Source organism: Panthera tigris, chromosome B2, assembly GCF_018350195.1.
Source record: "Panthera tigris isolate Pti1 chromosome B2, P.tigris_Pti1_mat1.1, whole genome shotgun sequence".
NCBI classification, from domain to species: Eukaryota; Metazoa; Chordata; class Mammalia; order Carnivora; family Felidae; genus Panthera; species Panthera tigris.
The window spans coordinates 43,245,902-43,272,186 of NC_056664.1; the positions used below are offsets into that span (position 1 = coordinate 43,245,902).

General features: G+C 46.1%; 1 protein-coding gene across 5 annotated transcripts in view; it reads left to right on the plus strand.

Annotated features, from left to right (window-relative positions):
* RUNX2 (RUNX family transcription factor 2) overlaps positions 1-26,285 on the plus strand; it is a 259,057-nt gene that overhangs the window by 212,772 nt on the left and 20,000 nt on the right. For 3 of the 5 annotated variants that reach the window (XM_042986479.1, XM_042986482.1, XM_042986480.1), the window contains 2 exons: positions 3,915-3,980; positions 5,608-10,328. The exons of 1 other annotated variant lie outside the window; for it this stretch is intronic. In XM_042986479.1, the coding sequence (XP_042842413.1) occupies positions 3,915-3,980; positions 5,608-6,086 (545 nt within the window). In that variant the 3' untranslated portion in view covers positions 6,087-10,328. Of the gene's footprint in view, positions 1-3,914; positions 3,981-5,607; positions 10,329-26,285 lie in introns of those variants that run through there. One more of the 5 variants, XM_042986481.1, reaches the window with a different exon arrangement.

A 26,285-nucleotide genomic window follows, 5' to 3' on the forward strand; every position in this document is an offset into this window, starting at 1 on the left:
AGGTTTGATGTCAGCATTGCTTTAATGCTTATTATATCTATGTTTTTAATGCGTCAAAAATGTACCAACCATTGTACAGAGTTCCTGATCCCTAGACTAACTTTCTTACCGATTCATTCATCCATCCATCCATACATGTACATTAAGAAGCAAACCCCCAAAAACTTAAGCTCCTACCGTGCAGAAGGGATAGGAGAGGAAAATAAATCATGACCTTTACCATCCCAAGCTTACTTTATAGTTGGAGAGAACAGGCTAAGAAACAGCTAATAGTTCAGTAAAGTAGTGACTCCTAAGGGGCCAAAAGAGAGACACAGAAAATAAATGCTATTGGAACAGGAGGGAAATAGGAAATTATATAATAGAGCAGTTGGGGGAGGGGCAGCTAGAAATGTTGTAGAAAGGGAAGAAGATTCTTAGAGGAAAGCAGCTCTGTGGCGATCCTGAGTATTCTACGTTCTGAAGGAAAGAATGCCGTGAGGGGGTTAATAAAGTACGTTGGGCTTATTTGAGATTTGTCGAAGCAATAACTCCTACCATTTAAAAGGCCCCAATGAAGCTTTGAAGTTAACACCTCATTGTGGAGAAGGATGATGGCTTTTCATTCTGTACATTTATACCCTTACGTTAAAAAGTAGGACAGGGGACTCTGCCTGTGCCAACATAGTTCCACCTGGCTTCAAGGCCCCTCTTCCTTTCCTGCACCTGACCTGCCGCCTCAGGTGGGATGTGTAAATCCCACTGCTGAGAGGGGACAATGCGCGGGTACAGGGTTTCCTAGCTGACGGCCCCAAATGACAAATACCCAGTCTCTTACTGTTTTCAGACTCCTGTTTCCATTCGTTCTAGGGATCTTCTTGCTTGTTCTCAGGCCGACCATGATTTACGGAGGGCCTACTAAGTGAGATGTATGCAAAAGCATTAGGTAAAGGCCTAGAAATGTCAAGTAATCTTGTTATTAAGCACTGAGGGGGAGGCCAACAAGGATTAGACAAATCTCTGCCTTCAGCATCCCACTCGTTAGTTAGGAGTCCAGTGTGACCCAGGATAACTAGCGCTAGAAAGCAGTGTGTGGAAGATGCCAGTGGGGGATTGCAGACCACAAGACCTGAAGATTGGGGGCTCTCTTTTATGCTCCCTTTTCTTTGGTTTCACTTCTTGCCACCACACTTTTCACTTGCTCTGAAGACCCAAGAAACCCCGTTGGGGAAAAAGAAACTTTCCTTTCTCCCCATAGACCTTGGCTGGCGGGATGGGGCGGGGGAGCGGGGGGAAGAGGCAAGCTTTTTAAAATTTCTTTTTATTTATTTTTTCATTATTTTTAATGTTTATTTATTTTTTAGAGAGACAGAGCATGAGTAGGGGAGGGGCAGAGAGAGAGGGAGACCCAGAATCCTGAAGCAGGCTCCAGGCTCTGAGCTGTCAGCACAGAGCCTGACGTGGGGCTTGAACTCACAAACTAGTGAGATCATAACCTAAGCTGAAGTCAGATGCTTAACCAACTGAGCCACCCAGGTGCCCCAAGAGTTTTTTTACTTGTAATATTGGTTTTATTTTTATTGGAGCTTCATGGGCATTTTATTAGCATACTCTTCCCATGCATATTAGGCTCTGCTGCTGCTGTTTTAATGAGCAAGGTTCTTGCAGCTCTCTTTATGAGAGCTGCATTCCTTTGCAAGCTATCTGACTGTGGCCAGAGGTACAGATAACAGTTCCGGAATGAAACGCGTCTGTAGGAACCCAGCAGGTCCTAAGGGAATCAAACCCTTGACCTAGGTCTCATTCACATCATGCTATAAGCAACTGAACTAACTGCCCACAATTTAGCAGATTAGATCCAACAAGACGTCCAAGAATTTGTCAGTATATCCCAAAGACAGTAACTCTCATTGGGGCAACATGTAGGCACCAGAAGAGCCTTCTTAAATGTTTTTTTTAAAAAAGGCAAAGTTAGATTTCTAAGGCAAGATACATATGTACCTATGATGGTGTCAACCAGATTCCTTAAGGGTAACTAAGATCGCAAAGAGGTCAGAAGTCATGGCTCTGTATCTCTCAAGCAGCGTGATTTCGTCATGTACGTGGCTCCCCTTCTCTGGATCTCAGCTTCCCTGCTTGTTAATGGGTAAGATTAGAGTGGATTATCTTAGCAGTAAATGAGGGATTTGGGCCTTTCCATCAGAGTGCCCCAACCGGCAAAGGAGAGTAAATGGGTACTATAGAGAATCTGGAGGACATGACCTAAATCTTTGTAAGTGCAAAATTTTGTTGAAGTCACTTTTGTTTGTCTCCCTAGAAATTCACCCAAGTGTTGTATTCTACTCCATATCTTTTGTAAGTTTGTAGTTGTAATGTGGCTAGTTACACAGGTATGTGTAGTTTAGTACACAATGTCAAGAAGGCTGTCTAAAAGAATACCCAAGTTCATATGCAAAACAGAGATTAAAAACAGATACTACCCTGTTCAATGAAAGAAAGTTTAATTATATCGTTTACTTCTGCACCAATTATTATAAACTGAAGATTAGGGAGGGCTTTATTTTATTTTTTTCCTTTTAAGTTTAGAATTTTTTTCCTTCTCCTCACCATAGACTATTATATAAGGGATCTCATGTGAGACTGTATGGAGTTGTTAATATTTCTTCATACAGAACACATTGCAGGGTGTTTCAGAAACATTTCTTGGTAGCACGAACTGAGTAAGGCAATTCCAGAAAATCCTACGTTTTGTAAGTTGTAAAAATGACTGTATAATCCCTTTAAAGTCCACATTAGCTCTCTTTGCCCAGAAGGAGTTAATCTTCAAGACATTACAGTCTCAAATGACTAGAAGTGATTGGTCAAAATTCTGTAAACCTAGCAGAAATTTGTTGCATTGTTTTCTATAAACCACAGCCAGAGCTCAATAATTGAAAAATGAATGTCAATTTCCATTAGCTGGCATCTATAAACCAAAAAGGTACAGTGATCCTGGCATATGACGGGTAATAAAAACATCAGCAGAATGCATCAGGTAAAACAGAGAAGGTGAGGGGGTGGAGGAATAAATTCAAAACCATATTGGAGTTTACTGGCAGGGCCCCACATCGGGGGTTTTAATGAGGCTTCTGCATCAAAATAAGGGAAACCACATGGAATTTTAATTATGACTACAGCATATTTTAAGTACAAATACCCACGAGAAGTTGTTTTTTTTTTTTTTTTTTTTTACACTGACAAGCCTATCTGTGTGAGCTCTGTGCTTCTGTGGGGCAGGGGGGCAGGCGTTGATGTTTTAAGTGGGGCTTCTTTCTGTTTGAAATTGTTCACGTTATTCTGGTTTCTCTCACATGATCCGAGCATTGAATGTAATCTGTACAGAAGTGGCCTGCCTATTACTGTTAGCTCCGCCAGCCCCAGCTCACCAGATGCTGTGCAGTGAAAAGGCTGGCCAAGGAACCTCTGTGGCCTCCACGTAGCGCCTGTGTCTCCCAAGGCAGACTGCATAAGCACGGAGCGGGGGTTGGGGGGGGCACCTTAAATCTCATCTGCTCCCTTTTGAGCCTCTGTCATAATCACTACTTCCACGTTTTAACATTTGAGCCGGCGAGGATTTTGTATTTGGGAGGGTTAGGCAGGGGCCTGTCGAAGATGGAAGAATTTATGAAAAGCAGAGAGCAGCCGCCCAGACTGCGTTAGTTTTGGTTCGTCATCTTGAAAGTGTTCGCTTCTGGTATTAGACGCCGCTCACTAGCTTCTTACCCTCTGCTTATGGGCCTGGGGAATCCGGGAAAGCACTGAAGAGGGGTGGGAACTTCTCTGCCTCCCCCCTCCCCCTCCCCCTCGGCTTTGCTTCTCCTGCTGTCTTGGAGTTCAAGGTGCTAGAACCCTTAGAGCTGGAAGGGAACTTAGAGCTCATCCCCCTCATTTTACAGATGATGACACTGCCACTTCTGACTTCTGCCTCTGGCCTTCCACTCTCAGTAAGAAGAGCCAGGCAGGTGAGACTTTTAACAATTGCGGGGGCTGGGCTGGGCGGGGCTGTCTGATTGGTACTGTCCAATGTTCGAGAAAAACTTTTGTTAACTCTATATTGCTTTTAAATAGTCACTTTGGATTACGAACGCACATCATGGCACTTAGGGAGATCACAGGCGGTGTGCATTTTGACAAAAATCAAAACTCTCAATCGGCACCTTTAAAGAAAAGTATCAGGATTATGCCTTAAATAAATACTGGAGTATCCAAGAACAAGGGCTAAATAAAAATGGGGCTGAAGAAGTACCTCCTGACTAAGGCCTTGAAGAAGTCCTAAGTGCTTTCCCTTATGGATCAAAACTATAGAAAAGCAAACACGTGAGATGCAGAGAATTGGAAAATTTTAGATGCGACACAGTCTTGAGAACACCAGTATTATAGAAGGTCTTGTCATAATTCTGTCAGTTTTAGAAAATTGTAACCCAGTCGCTGAAGATCACAACTAAATTTTTAGGCATATCAGAAAACTGATTTCTACATGAAGTGGTTTATGGCTATGGTTTTATGAGTTTAAGCACCAGAAATACCTATTAAGGAGGCACACTGTTAGCTTTAGAAGTTAAAGGACTTTCCATTTCAGGGCAAAGCCAGCTTTGCCTCCAGGTACCACTTGGAATTAGCCTGAAGCTGATTCCTTAGGATGTGGCACAGGGCCCTGGTGAATGGGTGTTGAGGCGCCCTCTTACCCCTCTCCCCTGGGCGCAGAGCGTCTCATGAAAGCTACGGTTGGCCGCTGGCCTAAATGAGGTCCTGGGTCTCCCTTTGAGACACGAAATGCATTGATTCCTAGGTACTATAAGCCTTCCCCCCACCCTCACTTTTAAAACCCACTTATTTAGTGTATGACCCTAGGGAGAATTTCTAAGGGTTAGACTCTCCTCATGTGCCCCCAGAAAAGTAAGATAGTTCCAGAACACGTTGAAATCTGGCTTGATTTCAGTCCGGTTTGATTTTTTTTTTTATTTTTTTTTTGAAATCTGTTACTAAGATGAAGAATAAAACAAGATTATACATTATTTTAAAAATGGAAAAGAAGTAATAGGAACATGTTAAGGTATCTTTTTGAAGTTCCTTCATTGATGAAGGGGCCTTGCCAAGAGTACCAGTAACAAAACTGATCACTTTGGGGTTTCTTTTTATTGGGTTGAGAAAATAAAATTAGGTTGAGTGACTTAGTAAAAATGTCACTTTCAAATATCTGAGGTGCAATGAGAAACGAAAAGAGAAAAAAAAAAAAAAAACCAATGAGGATTCAGTCTTAAAGTCTGAGGAGTGAATCTGTAATGAGCGGTGTTGGGTTGGTTTACACATAAGACCTAGCACACATTTGGGCTTTTTTCAAGGGGGTGAAGAACTTAAGGATACGTACCGCTAAGACGGTAAAGTGGAAAAAAAAAAAAAAAGACTGTCTAGTGACCGGTGCATTTGAAGGTCTGTTTGTGGCTTTGCTGTTCCTTTTTGGGAGGCTAAAGTTTCTTGTTTTTTGTTTTTGCTTTTGTTTTTTTTTTTTTTTCTTGTAACAATTCTCTCTTTATTTTAATTGATATTTACAGACTTTTTTCCCCCCCCATCTTCTGTTATAATTTTTAGGTGCTTCAGAACTGGGCCCTTTTTCAGACCCCAGGCAGTTCCCAAGCATTTCATCCCTCACTGAGAGCCGGTTCTCCAACCCACGAATGCACTATCCAGCCACCTTTACTTACACCCCGCCAGTCACCTCAGGCATGTCCCTCGGTATGTCCGCCACCACCCACTACCACACCTACCTGCCACCACCCTACCCCGGCTCTTCCCAAAGCCAGAGTGGACCCTTCCAGACCAGCAGCACTCCATATCTCTACTATGGCACTTCGTCAGGATCCTATCAGTTCCCCATGGTGCCGGGGGGAGATCGGTCTCCTTCCAGAATGCTTCCGCCATGCACCACCACCTCGAATGGCAGCACGCTATTAAACCCAAATTTGCCCACCCAGAATGATGGTGTTGACGCTGATGGAAGCCACAGCAGTTCCCCAACTGTTTTGAATTCTAGTGGCAGAATGGATGAATCTGTTTGGCGGCCATATTGAAATTCCTCAGCAGTGGCCCAGCGGTGTCTGGGAGCCGCATCCCAAATGTATCGATATATACATATATAGAGAGAGCGCATATATATGTATATCAATTAGCTATCTACAAAGTGCCTATTTTTTAGAAGATTTTTCATTCACCCACTCAGTCATGATCTTGCAACCATGAGAGGGTAGACACTGAGAAGCAGAAGGCCCAAGAGAGACAATCGTATTCAGGTTTCAGATGGTTTTCTATGTAAGACGTACTTTCACAAAGGAAAAAGGTATTTTTGTTGTGTTGTCGTTTGGCCTGTTATCGTAAATAACCCGTTCCTATGCCAATTCAGAGAGGTGGACTCCAGGTTCAGGAGGAAGAAGAGCAAAGCCGCTTCCTCTCTGTGCTTTGAAACCGCACACCCTCACGGTTGCAGCTGTGTATGGACCAGTGCCCTCTGCAGACCAGCTTACAAAGCCAGTCGAGGTGCACGCAGAGGGCAAAGAGGTAGAATGGACGCTTCCCGCATAGTGCGATCCATTCAGAGTAACTGTTCCAAACTGCTCTCAGACTTGCCGCAAGTTCTCGTACGATCTGTTTGGTTCAGTTTTGTTGTTGTTGTTGTTGTTGTGTTCCTACTTTTAAGAAAGTGACTCCAAAAATACTGATCAGGATAGATGATTTTATTTTACTTTTTTGTACTTTTTTGTTTCCTTTTCCCATTTAACCAAAAAGAAATCCCATCCTTCAATCCTTACCCCCCTTCTCCTTTCTCCTTTTATGCAAAACTGAAAATGGCAATACCTTATTATAGCCATAATGGTATAGATAGTGTTTGTGTTTGGCTGTGTGTTGTTTTCTTTTTTTTTTTTTTTAAATTATGAATATGTGTAAAATCTGAGGTAACTTGCTAACGTGAATGGTCATATAACTTTAAAGATATATTTATAATTATTTAATGACATTTGGACCCTTGAAACATTTCTTAGTGTACTGATGTGTTGACTTCGGTCTCTAAAAGTGCTCTTTATTAAATAACAAATTTCTTCAGTGGGCTAGAGCCATATCTGAAATATTGCTAAGCAGTTTCAGTTCAGGCACAATGTGATTTTCAAAAATACGTCCATCTCCAAATATTTTAGATGTAGCTTGTTTTTGTGACGTATGAAGGAAATGTTATGTCTCGTTCTTTCAGATCTTTGATCGCCTCTAACGCAGCTTTGCCTTTTAAAGCAATAATTGGGGATTTAAAAACCAACTCTTAGCCCTTTATCTCTTATTGTTGCCCTTTATTAGCATGAAATGCTGGAGTGATGTGGGTTCCTAATTTCTTTCAAATAACAATGACTCTTGTCATACTAAAAAGACAAGCACAAGTGAATCGTGGAACTGCAGAAAAACGTTCTGCCGTTTCATAGTTAAAGCAAAACTCTAAATCGCCAGGCTTCCCAGGGAAGACGTAGCAGGCGGCCGCCCTTGTGGCTGAAGGGTCCATCAGGATGCACTTAGTACAGGAAAAGCCAAATTGTCCCGGGGATTCTTAACCCACCGGCCTTGCCAAACAGAAAGTCAGGAGAACCCAGGCCTGCCCTCCCCGAGGCCCCGCCGGCAGCTCTCCACGGACTCTGCCCTTAAAGGAGCAGATTCTGTCATTGTCTTACGGGGGAGCGGGTCATCTGAAGTAGCAGGCAAGTTCCAGCAGGTAGCTGACCTGAGAGAACACCTGGCCTGTGGGGAGCCATAGCCAACCCTTTTGTGTCAAGGGAAGGCAAGGTCATGTGGAGTTTGGGATCTTACTACTGTGTATGAATCTGAGCGGAAGCCCTCCCGTAAGATGCACTTTGACCGCTCCTGGCAGATTCTCAAGCGGGAATCCTTAATCCAAGCCAGGATCATTCGACGACACCACCGGGCAAATCCCTGCCTGGGCTCCCACAGGTCCGGGCCCCTTCCTTTCAATTCGGTGCCCCTCTGAACAGAACTTCGTAGAGATTTGCCTCCAGCGCCTAGAGACCCCTGCTCTGTTGTCTTGCCGCAAGCCCGCTTCGCTGGCCGCCAGGCCTCGCAGGGCAGCGTGGGGGGCCCCGTGCTTCTCGCTGGGCGCCTCCCTTGCAATCGCCCCGACTCCTCCCAACCAAAACCGAGGGCAAAACAAAACAAAGCAAAACGAAACTGGTTGCCTTCTAAAGGTCGTATACCAAGTATGCTTAGATAAATAAGCCACTTTTCTCTTAACTAAGATGGCAGTAGTAGCTGATACTATTTATTGTTTGTGTGTGGTAGCTTGAAGCACGACACTGTCCATTTATTTGTAAGTGTAAAATATGTGTGTGTGTTTCAGCAGCACTTAAAAAAGCCAGTGTCTGGTTACACATTTCAATTTTAATTAATTGACCTAAAAATGTTACCGCCGGTGCCAGCTGTACCCTATTTAATAATAATAAAAAAAAGGTACTATATTTGTACATTATTTTTTAATGTTAAAAGGGCTTTTTTAAGTTTACAGTACACATACTAAGTGACTTTAGGGATGCTTTTGTGTTGAAATGTTATTAGAGTGGCTGCAGGCAGCAACCCAGAAACACTTTAAAAGTTGTTTTTTTTTTTTTTTTTTTTTTTTTTTGTTTTGTTTTTTCCTTGGGAAAAATTCAAGCACTTGTCCCCTCCCTCCAACCACTCCAAAGGGGTAAGTCACATTTCTTAGATCAAATTCTGCCCTTTGTCAAAGCCTGGGGGTTAAATTTTTCTTTTTCGTTTCCTTTTTTTTTTTTTTTTTTTAACTGAACCCTTAATTTGCACTGGGTCATGTGTATGATCTGTGATTTGAAGACCAAAGCAAAGCCTTACTACTGCTCCTACCGTGAAGCCATGTAGTAGCCAACGCTCTGTATTTCCTTCAGGTTAAAGGAGCATGGTTCTTTGTAGCGCCAACGTTGCTGGAGTTTACAGCGTGGCCAACACAGACACGTTGATCTGTTTGAGTTGTCTCACAAATTGTAACCTCTGCCAGGGCCCCCGAACAAGTACCACAGCGTTGGTTTTGGATGAGGGAAGTGACCTCCAGCCTGGAACCGAGAGAGACGCAACAGATGAGCTGTGGGTTACTCTGTAGACAGTGTCGCCCCACCGGGGCCTTTTAAAAGAAAGCTGAGAAATCCACACCGTCAGGGACCATCCGTTGCAAACTCAGAGGGGACGAGATGTGTGTGCTGGCTTAGAGTTCCCTCCATTCCCAGGAAAGGAACGGACTCAGAGTCTAGGTTAATGCATGGAAACACAGAGCATGAGCGAGAACAGGAGTTATTTCTAGGATATTCGAAAGAACAATAACCAATAAAATAAAAGCGACTCTTCCAAACCTTGAATTTGTTGTTCTTAAAAAAGGAATGCATTTAAAAAATATTTTCTGTGTGAGAATTTTTTAGATGTTTGTTTACTTCATGTTTACAAATAACTGTTTGCTTTTGATGCAGTACTTTGAAATATATCAGCCAAAACCATAAGTTACAGTAATTTCTTAGGTATTCTGAATAAAATTCCATTTTTTCTTTTTGGATATGCTTTACCGTTCTTAGATTTCTGTGGAACAAAAATGTTTGTAGCATTTTGTGTAAATACAAGCTTCTCATTTTTATTTTTTTCCAATTGCTGTTGCCCAAGATCTGCTTTCCCTGCACATATTGTACAAATTCTGGTTTGTCCCACAGGCCATGATTGTGGATGAGTTTACTTTCAACTTCAAAGGGACTATTTGTATTGTATGTTGCAACTGTAAATGGAATTATTTGGCATTTTTTTCTCATGATTGTAATATTAATTTGAAGTTTGAATTTAATTTTCAATAAAATGGCTTTTTTGGTTTTGTTATGTGTGTACATTGGGTCTTTTCTCAGCCGCGGCTCCATTCTCTAGTCTAACGCCTACTCCTGCCTACACCTGGGCACTTTTTGGCCGTGGGACTTGCCAGGGCCGGATGAGAACAGAGGTCTATGTTACTGGTGAGAGGTTGAAAAATCTCCGTGAGCGCTACCTTCTTCTTTTGTCCTACTCCTACAGGGGCGTGGGTGAAGGATCTAGCAGTGAACTCACTTCCCTATCAGCCTGTGTCTGAAGGAAGGAGCGCTCACCCCATCCTTCGGTAAAGCCCCTTCTTCTATCTACGGGACCAGTCCAGATACAAAGACAGCTGTCTCGATGGTCCCTGTGGTTCTAATCTCTGGGCACATGAACAAGGGCCCACAAGTGAACCCTTGGCTGTGGTCAGATCTCAGGCAGCCTGGCCATAGCCGGTAGTCTGTTTTCCTTCCCACGTCTCTCTTGGGTTCTTAAAACAGAAAGTCAATCAAACCTCAAGGGTAAGTAAAAATGGACCTTGGCCTGGAGAGCTCTAGCCTCAGAAAAATTCTACTAGCGAGCATAACTATAGTTTGGAGTTTTTTTGTTTTTTTTTTATGGGCCATAGTATATTTTTGGTAAGTCCCTCCCCTTCGATAAGGTTGAGGGCCTGGGGTAGAGTGGTGGCTTTCTTTATGTCCTGTGCTGTCTGTCCGCCTTGGCTTACCACAGTTCTAAAAGAAGGACCATAAACCGTGGTGCAGAGATGGTCAGGCCCTGGCCGGTGGCCCACATGATGCTAAGAGGTAGAGAGGCCTCCTTTGAGATCTGCTCATTCTTACCTGTTTGACATTGTTTTCTGAGAAATCTTGGAAACAGCTAATTTCTAAGACTAGGAGACATCCTGAAAGCACTCGGGTGACACGTAGGCTGGGAAACTTGTTTGCAACTCTTTGAAGCTGTATACTTAGTTATCCTTTTAAATCAGACATCTGTGTCGTTTTAAAAGGCCTTGCATGACAGGTGGGCACAATGGCTTTCACACGGTCTGTGGCTTTGTCCAGCAGCATGGTTTAGGGCAAATCGCTTTATTCCTCTGGGTCTCAGTTTTTTGGTTTATGGAGAAGCACTGGGCCATATTTTGGCACTATTGACATTTCAGACTGGATAATTCTTTGGGGTGTGTGTGTGTGTGTGTGTGTGTGTGTAGGGGGGCTGTCCTGTGCATTGTAGGATATTTAGCATCTCTGGCTTCTACCCACTAGATGCCAAGAGCACTGCCCCAGTCATGACAATGAAAAACGTCTCCAGAATGTTCCCTGGGAGGAAAACGTACCCCCCATTGAGAACCAGTGGGCTAGAGGCTCTCTTTAAATTCTTAGGTCGGGCTTTCTTGACAGAACTGGTGTGAGAATACATTGCTCATTAAAACAGTCTAGCCAGGCAGAAGACGGCGGGGCTTCCCAGAGATGGATGTGTACCAACCCTTTCCATCCCTTCACCTGATGGCACCCTGAGGTTTGGCTGTGTCGTGAGGGGGGCTCCTGGCTTTCCCGCTGCACTTCTTCCCTCCTCCTCACGTTCCGGGCTCTGTAGCCAGGGCATAGCACAGCTGTGGGACTTTGTTAGGCCTGGACTGCTTGGCCATGTTTGTCATGGCTGCTTCTGTTCTCACTGGAAATGACAGGCGGAGGAAGGAAAGACGTTTCTCCAGTGCGTCTGACCCCTTGTGCCCCCTGCCCCCCAAATATTTAATCATCAGACATTGCTTTGAGAGTGGGTGTTTCCTGTTAACTCAATCCCAGCCGACACTGGCCCAATAAACACCTCAGCTCTCTGTTGCAGAGCTTTTTTGGCTGGGAAATGGGTATTGCCATGTAAACAGGAAGCCCCCTGAAGTTATTATCTACAGATGCGGTTGAAGAGCCACATGTTTATATTTATGGGATTTGAAAACAGTCTAAAAAGGCAAGGGAGGAAGAAGGGGAAGGCCTCGTTCATGATCGGTGAGTGAGAGCTGGGCCTACAGATCTTCACGAGCTGACTTCTCTTTCCTTCTGGAAACGGGTGGTTAACAATAATGACACAGCCAAAAGCCACAGCCGAGATGGAGGTGCTGGCCTGACTGATTTAAGCAAACAACCCGACCGTGACTATCAGGCAAACTGGACAATCCAGTCAGCTGGCTTTCCTGTCCCAATTATTTGGGAATCATTTTTAGAGACCAGTTCTAGGAAACCATGGTTTAGGGGCATTTCCACAGGGAGGAAGAGGAGGCTTATGAGATGATGGTCCTGTGAAGTCTCTACGTTTTCCCGGGGACAGCTCAACTGACTGCCACGGTTTTAGTGAGCACGGGCCGGCTCTCCGGGAGCTCTCGGGCAAACTCCCGAAGGGGCCGGGAGGGACGCCTTCATGCCAGAGCTGTTGGGGGTTGGTGCAGGGAATGTGCAGGTGGTGAGACAGCCGGCCTGCACACGAGGGCTGGGCACACTGGCTCACCCTAGTTCCTTCAGCCACCCCCGCTCTTCCTTTGCTGGCTCTCACCTCAGGCCTGCAGAAGGTGTCAAGGAAAGCCAGGTAGGAACCAACACCTGGATAAATCACGAGCTCTAAACTACGAGCTCTGAGCAAAGGCAAGGGAAGCTCTCCCCAACCTCCCTCCATTCCTGTGCACCCTGAGAAGTCTCTCTGTGACTTCCCGGTAGTGGGTATTCGATTGGGAGGCCTTGGAAGTGAAGTTTTTAAAAAGCTATGAAATTAGTAAGGAATTTAGCAAAGAAAAGAATCTGCTGGTGATGCCAAGGGAACTACCCTAAGGGGTGTGTGTGTGTGTGTGTGTGTGTGTGTGTGTGTGTCTAAAGGGAGGGAAAAGGGAGGTGGAGGGATGGAAAGGGGTGCCTGAGCAGCTATTTAGGGAACAATGAAGCCCTCTCTCTCTCTCTCTCTCTCTCTCTCTCTCTCTCACACACACACATACACACACACACGCACACATAGACACACACACACGTGCTCTTTGACATGGCATTTATTTGTCTCAGTTGTTTGTTTTCCTCGCAAATCCTACAAAAGAGTACTACCTTCATTCCACGAGTGGTAAAGAGGCAACTATTCTTTTTTTTTTTTTTTTAATGTTTATTTTTGAGAGAGAAAGAGACAGAGACGGAGTGCGAGCAGGGGAGGTGCAGAGAGAGAGGGAGACACAGAATCCGAAGCAGGCTCCAGGCTCCGAGCTCTCAGCACAGAGCCTGACGTGGGGCCTGAACTCAAAGACCGTGAGATCATGACCTGAGCAGAAGTCAGATGCTCAAACGACTGAGACACCCAGGCATCCATCCCCTTGATGGCCTTTTTTTCTTCCCCCCAGGTCATTCTGTCCCATTCCATAGCTAATAATAGAAAGGGAAGAATTACCCTCCACCAGTCATCCTTGGAAAGAAATCAAGACCATACAGCAAAATGCTAAAGGGGGGCGGAAAGGAGGTGGGAGTCTGGGGGGACAAGCAAAAATTCTTCCACACAGGCCCCTCAAGATGTAGTCTTGCCTGCACAATGTTCGGTGAGACCAGAACACAAAACTACAACCAGGCGTCATGTGGCCTGTACTCCCGAGGCCTTAGACATCTGTCCCGGAGCACCCAAAGTGCCAGAGTTAGCTGGGAGGTGGAAAATGGAAGCAAGACACAGTAGTCTTGGTGGAATTAGGAGGTCCAGGATACGGAGGCAGAGCTTCGGGGGGCTTTGAGAGACCAGAGTACCGGGAACTTCCAGCTGGGTGATGGACTGGTGTAAATGTGTGAATTTCTTCCTTAAAAATAAGCAAAAAAAGCAAACGGCAAAACCACGGGACACGCATAACCGTGGGAGAATTAATACAACGGTTTTAGGATTTACATCTCCTTTGACATCATTTCCTTCCCAAATTAGGTCATTTATTTATTGATTTTTTTTTTTTTTTTTCTAACTCCGTCCACCTCTGACCGGGCAACAGCTCAGGCAAGTTTCACTTTCTGTTTCTGAGTTCCTCTTCATTTTCCTGCCCCCCCAAAGAGAGGAGCCTTGGGTGGCATCGTTATGGTCTTTCGGTAAGACCTTAGCCCCACTCTGTCTTCCCTGACAGTCATTTCATATTTAAATCTTGAACGTCCCAGTGACCTTTCTCCTTTTTAGCCTTGTGCTTGAAGAGCCTTTTTGTGTGCGGGTTTGGGGGCACAGAAAGTTTGACTCCTTATCAAGATCTTATTAGTGGTTTCACAGATGAGAAGTACAGAGATTATCATTGAGTCTAACCCTCCACCACAATTTCTGGAACGTAGACTGTGCGCTCAGGTTTTGTAGGGCAGGGTGGATGGGCCCACTTCCCCCTCCTCGTGGGCATATGGGAGGGAAGGGAGCGAAGGATCTCGGGAGGGAGGCAAGTGCGGAACTTTCTCAAGGAGTTAAGTGGTTAATAGGAACTCAGTTTTTTTTTTTTTTTATTGGCTAATAAAACCTCCCAGGGTTTTTCATATTATATGGTTCCTTCAGGCTCCCAGCCTGATGCTTAAAAAAAGAAAAAGGCGAAAACAACAACAAAAAGCTGGAGCCTAAATACCAATGCCTTCCTAGTCTTGTTTACTTTTTCATTTCCGCAGTTGTAAAAAAAGAAAAAAATTCCTCTGGTAGTTCAATTTTATCACACGGCAGGAGCGGATCGGTGTTTGAACAACTCCAGTGATCCCTGCCTCCCAGTGGAAGGAAAAAGTCCGCTCTGTGTCTCTGGTTGGGAAAAAAGGAGACCACGATGCAAATGATGGATGCATCAGGAAATTTTGAAATGAGAGCCGCCGGGGGAGGAGGGAGAGCAGATATTGAACTGAAATACATCTCTGGAATCCTGAATGCAAATGATCTCTGTCCTTTTATTGCCAGTGGTGCTGTTCTCCCAACAGAGCAGGATGTTCTTGTTTTTAATAATAGCCAGACCAGATGCTAAATTCTCTTCGGCAACGTGCTGTATAAGTGAGAAGGCAAACAGCTGATTCCTGTTAAGATGAACACCAGGAGAATAAGCCAGAAAGTATGAGAATTCTCTGGAGGTTTTTGCTTTGTAAACCCCTGTTTGGCAGAAAGATCACAGAATCCGGACTGAAAACACAGTGTGTGCCCTTGCACCCGTTCCCCATCGGAGCCGCTTGCTGGGGGCCTGTGAGCCTCCGCCTTGGCCAGCCACCCCTCCCCTAAGTTAGCCAGGGCACTGGCTCGCAGGTTCCCCAAGGGGGAAGTCGGAAGCCCCGAGCCCTTTGGCTTTCAATGACTGTAGAAAAATACTCATCAATAGGAGGAATTTTTTACTTGCTCCTTGCCATAGAAAATAGTAAAATCCTGAACAGGAGCCAATAACTTTAAAATGGCATCTTTGTTCCATCTTTTTTCACTCCCTTCTTCCCCCTGTCAGAGTCTATAAAATCTCCCGGTTATTATTTTGTTTTAGAATATGCCACACATGTAAGATGCTGCTTTCTTCTTTCCCAGGGAGCTGCCAGAGCCAGAGGCGCTGTGGGGGCTCTGGGGGGCCCCTGCTGGCCAAAGCAGACAGTGACCAGGCTGCCCCCTGCTGCTGCTCAGGTCTCCACAGGATGCCGGCTCTTGGCTTCCCCAAGAGCAGGGGGAACACAGAGCCCCTTGGGGCCTTGCTCCCAGGCCTGCAGGAGGGTAAGGGAGAGAGAGGGAAGGGATGCGGGAAGCAGGTGCAGAAGCTCATCGTAGCTCCAGAAAGTCCCCTTTGTCACCCTTCCTCTTGGCATCGTCCTCCTGAGCCCACCCCTGTGATGCACAAGGGCATGCCAGCTACCCATTCCTCATGATTTTCGTCTTCCATAGCTGTCCCCAGGGTTCACTTGGCCCAGGTCTCCCTGGGATGGACGTCCTGGGGAGAAAGGAATGGAGACGGAAGATGATTTACCTCCTTCCCCCCTACGATGGCACCGAAGGCCATTGTTTTAATTTCCTTTTGGAGACAAGTCATATTTGGTACTGGTGGCATGATCAAGTAATAATAAGAACACAATATTTAACTTTCACTGCACGTTGGACTACGAGCCTCGTGTTTTGCTTGGTATTTCACGTGTCTTATGTCAATCTTTCCAGCCAGCCTGTGAAGAAGTTAGTACTGTTTCTATCTCTGCTTTTCTGGTGAGGAAACTGAAGATCAGACTTGCCCAAGGTTCCACAGCTATTAAGACTCAAGCCTCAATCTGCCAGATTCCAAAGACCGTGTTCCTTTAGACACACCCTCCTTTATCATCTGCATAATGAGAACTAAATGAGCTAATGAGATAGGAGCATGCCTTGCAAAGTGCCTTGCACAGAATAGACAGAAAATAGATGGTACCTATTATTACTCATAGTAATTAGGGTGATTGTTTTAAAAAGTGTAAATAAAATTTTCAAATAGTTTGAATCACGATAGAGCTGGAGCACCAAGTGGAACAACTTTTTAGAAACTATTATTTTGACGGTTAAAAAAAAAAAATGTCGCTCTTTGAAAGGAATATCTTTCTATCTATTTTGTAAACTTTTTCTACCGAGCCGCACGGCCAAGTTTGGCAATGGGCTTACCACGGGCTCCTTCCCTGAAGGAACTCAAGAGACATTACGTCACATAAACCATAAATATAAAAGACATCGATCGATACATTCAGAACAGAAATGTTGACCCTACCCGGACCTCGGTTCTTCATCTGTAATCTCTTTTAAGATTTTCCATTTAGGTGCATTGAGTTGCATGTGAATGCTGCCTACCGATAAAAGGCATTATTGAACTTAATGTTGCAGCATTGGCTTCACCTAACAGGAGAAAGGCCCAAGCCAAGAAATCTCTGACAGCCTCAACTCTTACCTTTCTGGGAGTGGCTTTGGGGTCCTCCTCACCACCTGACGAAGGGGCAGCACCCAGGGCCCCAGTTTCTGAACTGGCATCCCTAAAAGACAGTGCTGTGTAGTGGGGACAGTTGATCAGAGGCCCAAGGCTTGAGGGAACCCAGCTGCCGCCTGGGATGGGACACTGGTGTGTGCCAAGTTTTGCACACTTGTACACAGCCTGGAGGAGCCTGGGAATGGGGCGTCCACGTTTCGTGCCCTAAATCATTCAAATCTCTTTAACCGAATAGGTAGGGCTTCTCTCCAATTCTCTTAAAGCATTTTACACACTATTTCCTTAAATCCACTTGATATGGAATTAATATCCCACTTAACTGAAATCCCAGAGAACAGAAATGAGCTCTCTCCCTGTCACCCACTCTGCCTTCTTTTTGCAGATATTTGCTGGACACCTACTGTAGGCAGAAAACAATATGCTGGGAGGCTCACCACCACTAAAAAGCATACGGGAAGGCATCTCGGTTTAATTGAATGCATCCCACTAAGAGATGTCGGTCATGCTGTTCTTTATTTAAGCTATTTAAGCAAATCCATGAACGCTTCAGATTGCCAACAACAGAGATTAAAAAGTTAGCCATCAGTTTCTGGAGAGAATTTAGATAGTTTTGATTTCTGCTTATAGCCAATTTCATTTCCCATTTCTCATTTCCTAAAATACTCAAGTACTTGTAAGGTCCTCGGCATCTATATTTAGTCATACAGGCCTTTCATTTCCACCACAATATATGGGAGGCTTGGTGTTTAAAAAGTGGGTGATAAAAAGTGGGTGATATAGTCCAAGGGGGAGGGGCCGCTCTTCCCATTTTCTCTTCCCTGTTGTAACAGCCATGCAGCCAACTGTGCATTAAGGGGTTGAGTGGTGTTTTGCAAGGGGGAAGCAGAGAGTGGCAAAAAGATCTGGGTTCCAGATCCTTAACCCCTACTAACTTAATGTGTGACCTTGAATGAGCCACTTAACCTCTCTTGACCTTCTCCTTAATAGTGGACAATAATATATTACCTGCTAGATGGTATGTTAAGGGACCACGTTGTAACTCTTACCTATAGATTTGGAGTGGTTTTTAGAGTGGGGAAATTATGAGCAGTTTTAAGAGGTGCAGCTAGAGCCTGCCTAGCATTAAGAGAGAGAATGAGGTCCATTGTTCCTCACAGAATTGGCAAAGATGGCCATTTTGTAGAGGGTGAAGAAATGGAATCCCAGAGAGGTCAAACCACTTACGCAGGGTCGCCCTGTAAATAGATGAGGGGAAGTCAAGAGTTGGACATCTACTTCCAAGTGGTTGCCGTCCTCATTCTCTGGAAGAGACACTTCCTTCCCTTATGATACCATCTTCCATATTATCCTTTCATGAAGCACTTACACTTCATTACTTTGCTAGTGTTTATGAACCTATTTTCATTTGATATAAACTCATGCAAGCTGATTCTCTTAAAAACTTCGTGTACTCGTGTAGATTAGTTTCCAGCATACTGATCCCACACCATGCTCCAGCTAACCTTATTGCAAAAGACCTGTCGTGTACTGCTTTGTCAGAGAAACTCATCAAGCTGTATACCAGGCCTGACTTAGTGACTGAGACATTTAGTCTAAGAGCGTCAGTGCCATTCCTTCGTGGACAAAGATGACCCATCTGTTGGCGACACACTTCAGGTGGATTGTCCCTTAGTGGACAGGTGGCCCCCTTGCCCTCACTGCAAAGGGTGGATGTCATGGCCTTGTTGTGGTCAAGGCCTTTCTGGTTGCCATTTTGTGGGTTGGCTATAGAGCTGAGGCCGTGCAATCTTGACGTCTTTAACACACACACTATCTGAGCCACCTAAGCGAATGAAAAGAGAACAGCTAATCTTTTTTTTTTTTTTTTTTTTTTTTAATGTTTATTTATTTTTGAGACAGAGAGAGACAGAGCATGAACGGGGGAGGGGCAGAGAGAGAGGGAGACACAGAATCGGAAGCAGGCTCCAGGCTCTGAGCCATCAGCCCAGAGCCCGACGCGGGGCTCGAACTCACGGACCGCGAGATCGTGACCTGGCTGAAGTCGGACGCTTAACCGACTGAACCACCCAGGCGCCCCGAGAACAGCTAATCTTGAAAATAGAACTTTCATCTCCATTTTACCTTTTATGCACTTAGTTACCTATAACGAGTGTCTCTCCAAGTTGAAAGATGCAGAAGGCAACCCGTTCCCATGGGGCAGTGATGGAACACACTGGTATCAGCGTCGTGTTATCGGATAAAACTTAGAACGTAGTTCATCATCTGACCCCTGTTTAATGATAGACATAACCTTATCGTGCCAGGTGGTTATCCCACGAGCGCTAAGCCATGTCTGGGGCAGAAGGAGATGGGGGCTGGGAGAGGGAGACTTTTCGGCTTCCTTCACCTTATCCCTTGCTAGACAGAATATTTTGGGAGACTTATTGCTTTGCTTCACCATCCCCGACTGGCACCTGACCGTCAGGGAGGGGCTGCATTTTTATTCATTCAATAAATACTAGAAATGACGGAACTAAAAATGGATGAGACCCATCCTTACCCTCTAGAAGCTTACCATCTGCTCAGAGAGACAGAAAAATAATCTCGTAAGTGACGATACAGGGCATCGGTGCCATCGCAGAGACGTGAACCAAGGGCTCCCCCCTCGCCCCCCAACCCAAGGAGGCAGCAACTCCTGGCCAAGGCAGGAAGATGACGCTTGAGCTGGAGCTGGAAGGCTGAGCAATTCCTTGCCATTCTGGGTCTGCAGCTGAGCCAGCCCCAGCCCCACATCCACCCTAAAGCACAGGCCATGGGAGTAGGCAGACCCCTCGCCCCAACGGAGATCCCATGTATGGCTCTCCAGAAAGACAAAGAGTGAGACAGTGGCTCTGGGCTCTGTGGTGTTCCTCAGCACACGAAATCACACTCCCGCTGACGAGACGAGCAAGAGGGACTCTCCAAGAGGTTAGAGGGGTGCGGTCTGGTGAGCTGTGTCGGAGCCTCTGTGGGACATGAGTCACGCTTCACAAAATCATATTCGACATTAGGATAATTAAAAACTAAAAGAAATGCCTACACCATCCATATATGTATCAGGAAGGAAAATGTGAGATCTCAATGTCTAACAAAAGAGGGTGTCAACATAAAGAATATGAGAAGTGACAGCATAAAATATCAAACTCTCAGATACACTTTATCCAATTGCTTGCTCAACATCTACTACCGTGTCTGTGTGCACTGGAGTCTTGATGGGACAGTGAGGGCCACGTTGGCACATGGACCCTTTGGCATTCAACAGGGAAGGGTGATGAGTACAACTGGGTGGGACAAATTTATGCTCTGGATGGCCACATCCTCCAAGAACTGAGTGAGAGCCATGCCTGTGACCGACCCCAAGTCAAACTTGAAAGCAAAATCTTGGGGGTCTTCTCTCCCCACACCTCCAGACCTCTCCACTGGAGGCCCGCCTTGGACTGTGTCTCTCCCCAAGCCCACACCAACTAACCCTGCACCATGGGCCTCCCCTTTTATAAATGAACTTGCCCTGACCCTCACCTTTGAGCAGTCAGTGTATTTGCATTTCAAGAGAGGTTTTCTGGAACTGCTAAAACCTCAGCTTCCAAAGCCACATACCCTGCTCTGAGCAGAGGAACCTTCCTGGGGATGCTTTTTTGACATCCCTCACATCTCATCCTGGGGTGGGGTGGGGGCACTGCTGCCTTCCTTGCTCAGCTACAAGCCAATCCTTATTTCTCTCTCTCTCTCCTCTCTCTCTCTCTCTCTCTCTTTCTCTCTCTCTCCCTCATGACCAAGTACCTTGCCCAGACAGACCCTTTGAGGTAACAGGGTAACAGGGTTATTCCCGCCCTCAACCACCATAGGTTGGGGTCAAATGAGGAAGTGTTCTGGTTCTGCCTGAAGCTCACTTTGAGGGCCGTGTGTTTATTTCTGTCTCTGCAAGAGACAGTTTATTGATTAATGGAATCTTTATTGGGGTTATTAGGACGAATAAAACACACGCACACGCGCATAAATCCATCGCTACCCCTCCCAAGCCCCTGGCTGGTGAAGCGAGTTCTATTTCCAGCCCTGACATCTTGCCAGTTTGTCATCCTCCTTCCTGGCCACATCAGGTTCCATCGGGTTTGAGTTTATTGGCTACACGGAGGAGTTTATGTTGTCATAGAAATTAGCCTTGATGGGCAGGGATACGGCCAGGGGATCAGGAGAGGTCAGCAGCCTCGTGGTGTTGGCACGGCTGAGATGTTAGGGGGCCTGGAGCCCTCTCCAAGAAAAATCAAAGCTGGCTCTTTGCAGCAGCAAACGAGTGCAACGAAACACCCCAGAGGGACGGGAGCTTGGACGTGATTGTGAGCTGTCCAGACCCCACTCCCCCCTTTCCCCCCTCCCCCCTTCGCCCCAACCTTCCCGGTGCCCCCCAGTGCCAAAAATCCTTCCCCGTGCAATGGAGGCAGGGCCGGGAGGCCCTAGGTTAAGCCTCTCTCTCCTCCAGTTCGTGGTTAGCTTTCGTAGGCTCTTGGCCGTTTGACAAAGTTGGATAATAATTCAATATTTCTCACTGAAATACTTGACCTTATTGTTAGCTTTTGTGACAAGGGGAATTTAAGGGAGCTGCAAAAATGCAGGCAAGTGTGGCTGAAAAAGGCCAGGGTATGCCACTGAGTAGTGAACAGTTTCTTTTTCTGACATCTATAAAATTTAGGTGAAAACAGGTCAACATTGACGTTGGCAAATGGGAAAGCCAGTTCTATTGTTAGCGAATGAGCTTCAGATATAAATGTAAGTCTGGTTCAATCAAAACCACGTTTGGTTTTAGACACCAGTGATGTGCTTTCTATTAAAAAAAAAAAGAGGGGGGTTATTTATTTAGACACACAAAGTAAAAATATATTTTGGCCCAAAGGGTCCTTTTCTGAGTATCAAATCAACTTGTTAAAGTACGAGATGGGACTTCTTTCGTTTTCCTTTTAAATTTGTAGGGCACACGATCCCAGAATTCTCTCTTCTCTTTATTTCGAATTGGCAAGGGCTGTTGAAGATTAAAATCGTATATTAAGAAAATCCTGCATTGCCTGATGTAGGGATTTGCTGGAGACTGCCAGCTGGTGGCTGAGAAAGATATAAAGTTATAGGATTCAAATATATGGCTCCCCAGGTTTGGCCTGAGTATTACAGTCATTTTTATAGGTTCCACTCAGGAGTCTCCTAAGACATGTATGTTTGAGCTCACAGAGGAGGAACGTAGGAGAGGTTCCATCACTTGCCAAATTCAGATTGTGGAAGACCGGTTAATTTTAGCCTACTGGGCAGGCTTGCTGATCTTACTTTCCCTCTGTCCTTGGACCATCCGAAGTCCTTGTCCTGTGAGGAGCTGGAACGCAGCCTCTCACTAGCAGATGAGGTCCGCAGTCAAAGGTGAGCTGGTCGATAGGGCTCTAGAAGGGTTTACTCTTTTCTCGGGAAGTCTTTTCTCCTTCTTCTTCTTTAAATCGAGGTGAAATTCACGTAACAGAAAACTCACCATGTTACAGTGAACAGTCCAGTGGCATTTCGTGCACTGTCAGTGTGGCACAGCTGCTACATTTCATCACCCCAGACGCAAACCTTGTACCCATTAAGCGGTTGTTCTCTACCCCCGCCTCCAGGTTCACGTGTGAGTGCAAGTCGGTTAGCTCGGGGTTCCCACCGAGTGTCATTTTAGGGGCTGTGTTGCCAAAAGGGGCTGGGAAGGGAGTGTTTCTAGTGGGGAGGGGTGGAGGCCTGGGCCAGGGGTCCGGTGGGGAACGGGAGAGACAGCATCTGGAAGCCCCCGGTACCCCAGAACCAGAGACTCGCTGCACTTTCTGAGGCTGACTTTCGGTCTCCTGCTGAGGTGATGATCCCTTTAAAATTCTCGGCATTCTCACCCTGCTTCCCCCAACGCTGGCCTGCCTGGGTCTAGGAGGCATTTTATTCCTTTAATTTGTGTTGGTAGGCGTCCAAGTCTGGCACCAGGCAGTCCCCACTCGGGAAGCCGGGAGGTGGTGGAGGCTCACCCAGGTCTAGAAAGGGAGCTCTCCCCGGGATGCTAACTGCCAGCTGTCTCCTTCAATACACATCATCCTGCTGGATAATCATTTTCAAATGGCAAACAATAATAAAAGCTTTCCTCTATTTTGCTTCCAAGTGTCAACGTATCTACACAGGCTATAGATGTGTGTGTGTGTGTGTGTGTGTGTGTGTGTGAATTGTCTGAGAAAAAAAGGACGTTTGGGGAGCGTTCGAGTATGCTGGGGAAGGCCGGGAATTGCCTCAGGTTGCTTTCCACTGGGGGAGGCCGACCTGGAGTGTGCATCAGAGATAGGACTGGATTTTCAGGTGACTTAAATTTTCTATATGTGTCTGGAGGGAGTCTACAGGGTCTCTTCCGAGTCGGTGCCCTGTGACTTCAGCGACAGCTTACAGCGGAGAATGGGAGAGGAGAGCGGGACCCAGGGGCCAGATTTGGCTGCTGAGGCAAGTGACTAGATCCTGAAAGAAAAGTCCCAAGTCTTCGACCTCAGCAGGTGGGTGAGGTTGATGTCCCCTCAGGGTGCATGTGTGTTCTGGGGCTACACAGAGTCTCAGGTCTCATCTTGACCCTTCTTCCTGGAGTGTCTAGTTTCCATAAAGAGGTTCTGGTAGGGGGAAGTTAGGCTACTTAACTGGTAAGTAACTTCAGCCATTTTTTAAAAAATTTATTTATTTGAGAGAGAGAGAGAGAGAGAGAAAGAGAGAGAGAGAGAGTGAGCAGGAGCAGGGGAGAGGCAGAGAGGGAGGGAGAGAATCCCAGGCGGGCTCCGCACCACCCGCACGGAGCCCAGCATGGGGCTGGAACTCATGAACCGTGAGATCGTGACCTGAGCCGAAATCGGGAGTCACACACTGGACTGACTGAGCCACCCAGGCACCCCAGTTCAACTGCTTTTTAATGTTAAAATGTTAAAATGCAAATGCATTTTAATGTTAAAATGCAACACAAAATTCACAGGAGTTGTAAAGATAGAACAAGACTTTGGAGCAATCTTCCACTTGTAGGAGGGTACCCTGGGCCAAACTTAGGGTTTGCTCTCTGTAGTCAGGTGGCTGTAGTGAAAATAATTGAGAAGTCCTGTCAGCGTTCACAGCATTTTTCCAGAGGCCTGTGGAGTAGCTGGATCTCGTAGAATTTTCTCCGCTCGCACCCTGCCCTTTCACTCATGCAATTCCGTAGCCTCTGACAAGCCCCAGGGCCCCCTCCCTGATGAGGACTTCCTTACCACTCGTCCCAGCATCTGTAGTCTGCACCAAGAAGGTATGCTCTAATTCTCACACTCTTTCAGTTCTCTGTTTCTGCCTAACACCCTCCACCACAACGTAGTGGTTTAGACAACAGCCATTTGACTGCTCACGAGTCCATGGGTCAGGAATGCAGGCAGGGCTCAGTGGGGTGGTTCTGCTGGGTCGTCAGAATCCTTCCCCAGCACAGGCTTCTAAGAGGCACAAAAGCGGAAGCTGCACGTCGTTGGAGGTCGCCCTTGACAGAGGAGATGGGCAGAGTCGCTTCCGTTGTGTTCTGTTGGTCAAAGCCAGTCACAGGGGCCAGCCCAGAGCCAAAGGGGAGAGGAAACGGACTCCCAACTCTTAACAGGAGAAAGGGCAAAGGATTTACAGTTATCTTCAAACTACCATGTAGAGTTGACATCCAACCTGTCTGGCTTTGAAGCCTGTGATCTTATCTGCTCTGCAATCGTTCCTCTTAGATATCACAGTTCTCCATGACCCCGCGCGGGTGCCACTTGTAGCGAGACCTGGTCAACCCTGGGTGGTGATTCCAGGCACCGGTTTGGGGCATGAGGCATCTCCACACAGGCAGAACCCTCTTCATCAAAACACAAGTGTAAGAGGCATCCTGGTGATGGAGAAGTGCATGCCTGGCAGCGAAAGCTGAGTCCCTCGTATTTTGCAGAAGGGGTCATTATACGCTGGCTTGAGTCCCGTGGTGAGTGGAGTATATGTCCCATAAGCCAGAGCTGAGGAGTTGTGGGACTCTTGTTAAGGGGGAAATGGGAGCTCACACTACTCAACAGTTTCGAGATCTGCACGGGATTGCTGGGTGGCTGGATTCCTCTAGACTTGCCCAGGGCACCTGGGGGCAGTCGGGCTGGGAGGCCTGCCCTGCTCAGGGTCCAAGAGCCACCCTTCCAGAAAAGCAGAGAAAGGCGCTATTGTTTCTTGCCACTTTAAGGAGCTGATGACAGTACAAAGGAATGCAGTGAGGACCCTCCCTCCTCACTGTGGAGGATTAGAGACTGAAGAACCAGACGCTCAGCCTCTGGGCACAAGGTGTGGGAAACACTGTGGGGGCAGAGAGGCGAGTGAGCCTTTTCTGGAGGGGTAGCCATGTTGATTTTGGAATTCTACCCCTCTGCCTCCCAGCTCCTGAAACCTCCATGTCACGGGGCCTTGGTTTCTTCATGTACCCACCGGGGATGCCGGTTCTTAGGAAAAAAAATTCTTCTGAGGATTGAATAAAATAAATAGAAGGCCTAGCATACTGCTTGCCACACGGTAAGCACTTAATAAATATTAACTTCTTTCTCTCCAAAATGTTAGAAGACAGACCTTAGACATCAGTGAAACCAATTTGTGAACGACCAAACCGAGGCCTGGAAATATTAAAATAGCGTGTCGAAGCAACATGTTCATGAATCCCTATGTCCTCCTCTTGGCTCAGGGCTCTTCCTTCTGTCCCACGGACGGCTGAGTCCCTCTAAGGACCTAGAGCGCTTTTCATCGCCGCCACACTGTGACTAAAAATGGCTGCCTTTTGCCTTTTTTTCTGGGGTAGAGTGCTCTATGTGACCCTGAAGAACATGGGGCTGATCAGAAAAGAAAATGCTAGCAAAGCATGAAAACAAAACAAGACCAAAAAACCGCCACATGCAGGGGAGCCTGGGTGGCTCAGCTCGATAAGCGCCCAACTTTAGCCCGGGTCACGATCTCACAGTTCATGGGTTCGAGCCCTGCGTCGGGGTCTGTGCTGATGGCTCAGAGCCTGGATCCTGCTTCAGATTCTGTGTCTGCCTCTCTCTCTGTCCCTCCCCTGCTCGCACTTTGTCTCTCTCTCTCTCTCTCTCTCTCTCTCTCTCTCAAAAATAAATAAACATTAGAAAAATTTTTTTTTTAAAAAACCAAAAAAACCCACCACATGCAAATTCAATGTGAACTTCGTTGAATAAAGCCATCCACTGAAATCACACTAGCAAGTCCTTGCTCCTCTATCAATTTCTTTTTCACTTAAAAAAAAAAAAGAGTGATTTTCAAAGATCAGAGTTCAGAATGACAATAAAGTGAAAAATAAAGTGTGCTCCTTCCTGCCTGCCTCCTCTCCCCCTGTGGTTCTACCGCAGACAATTTTTATGCCTGTCCAGCACTGTCTCCCCTTCATCAATGATCAACAGCTCCA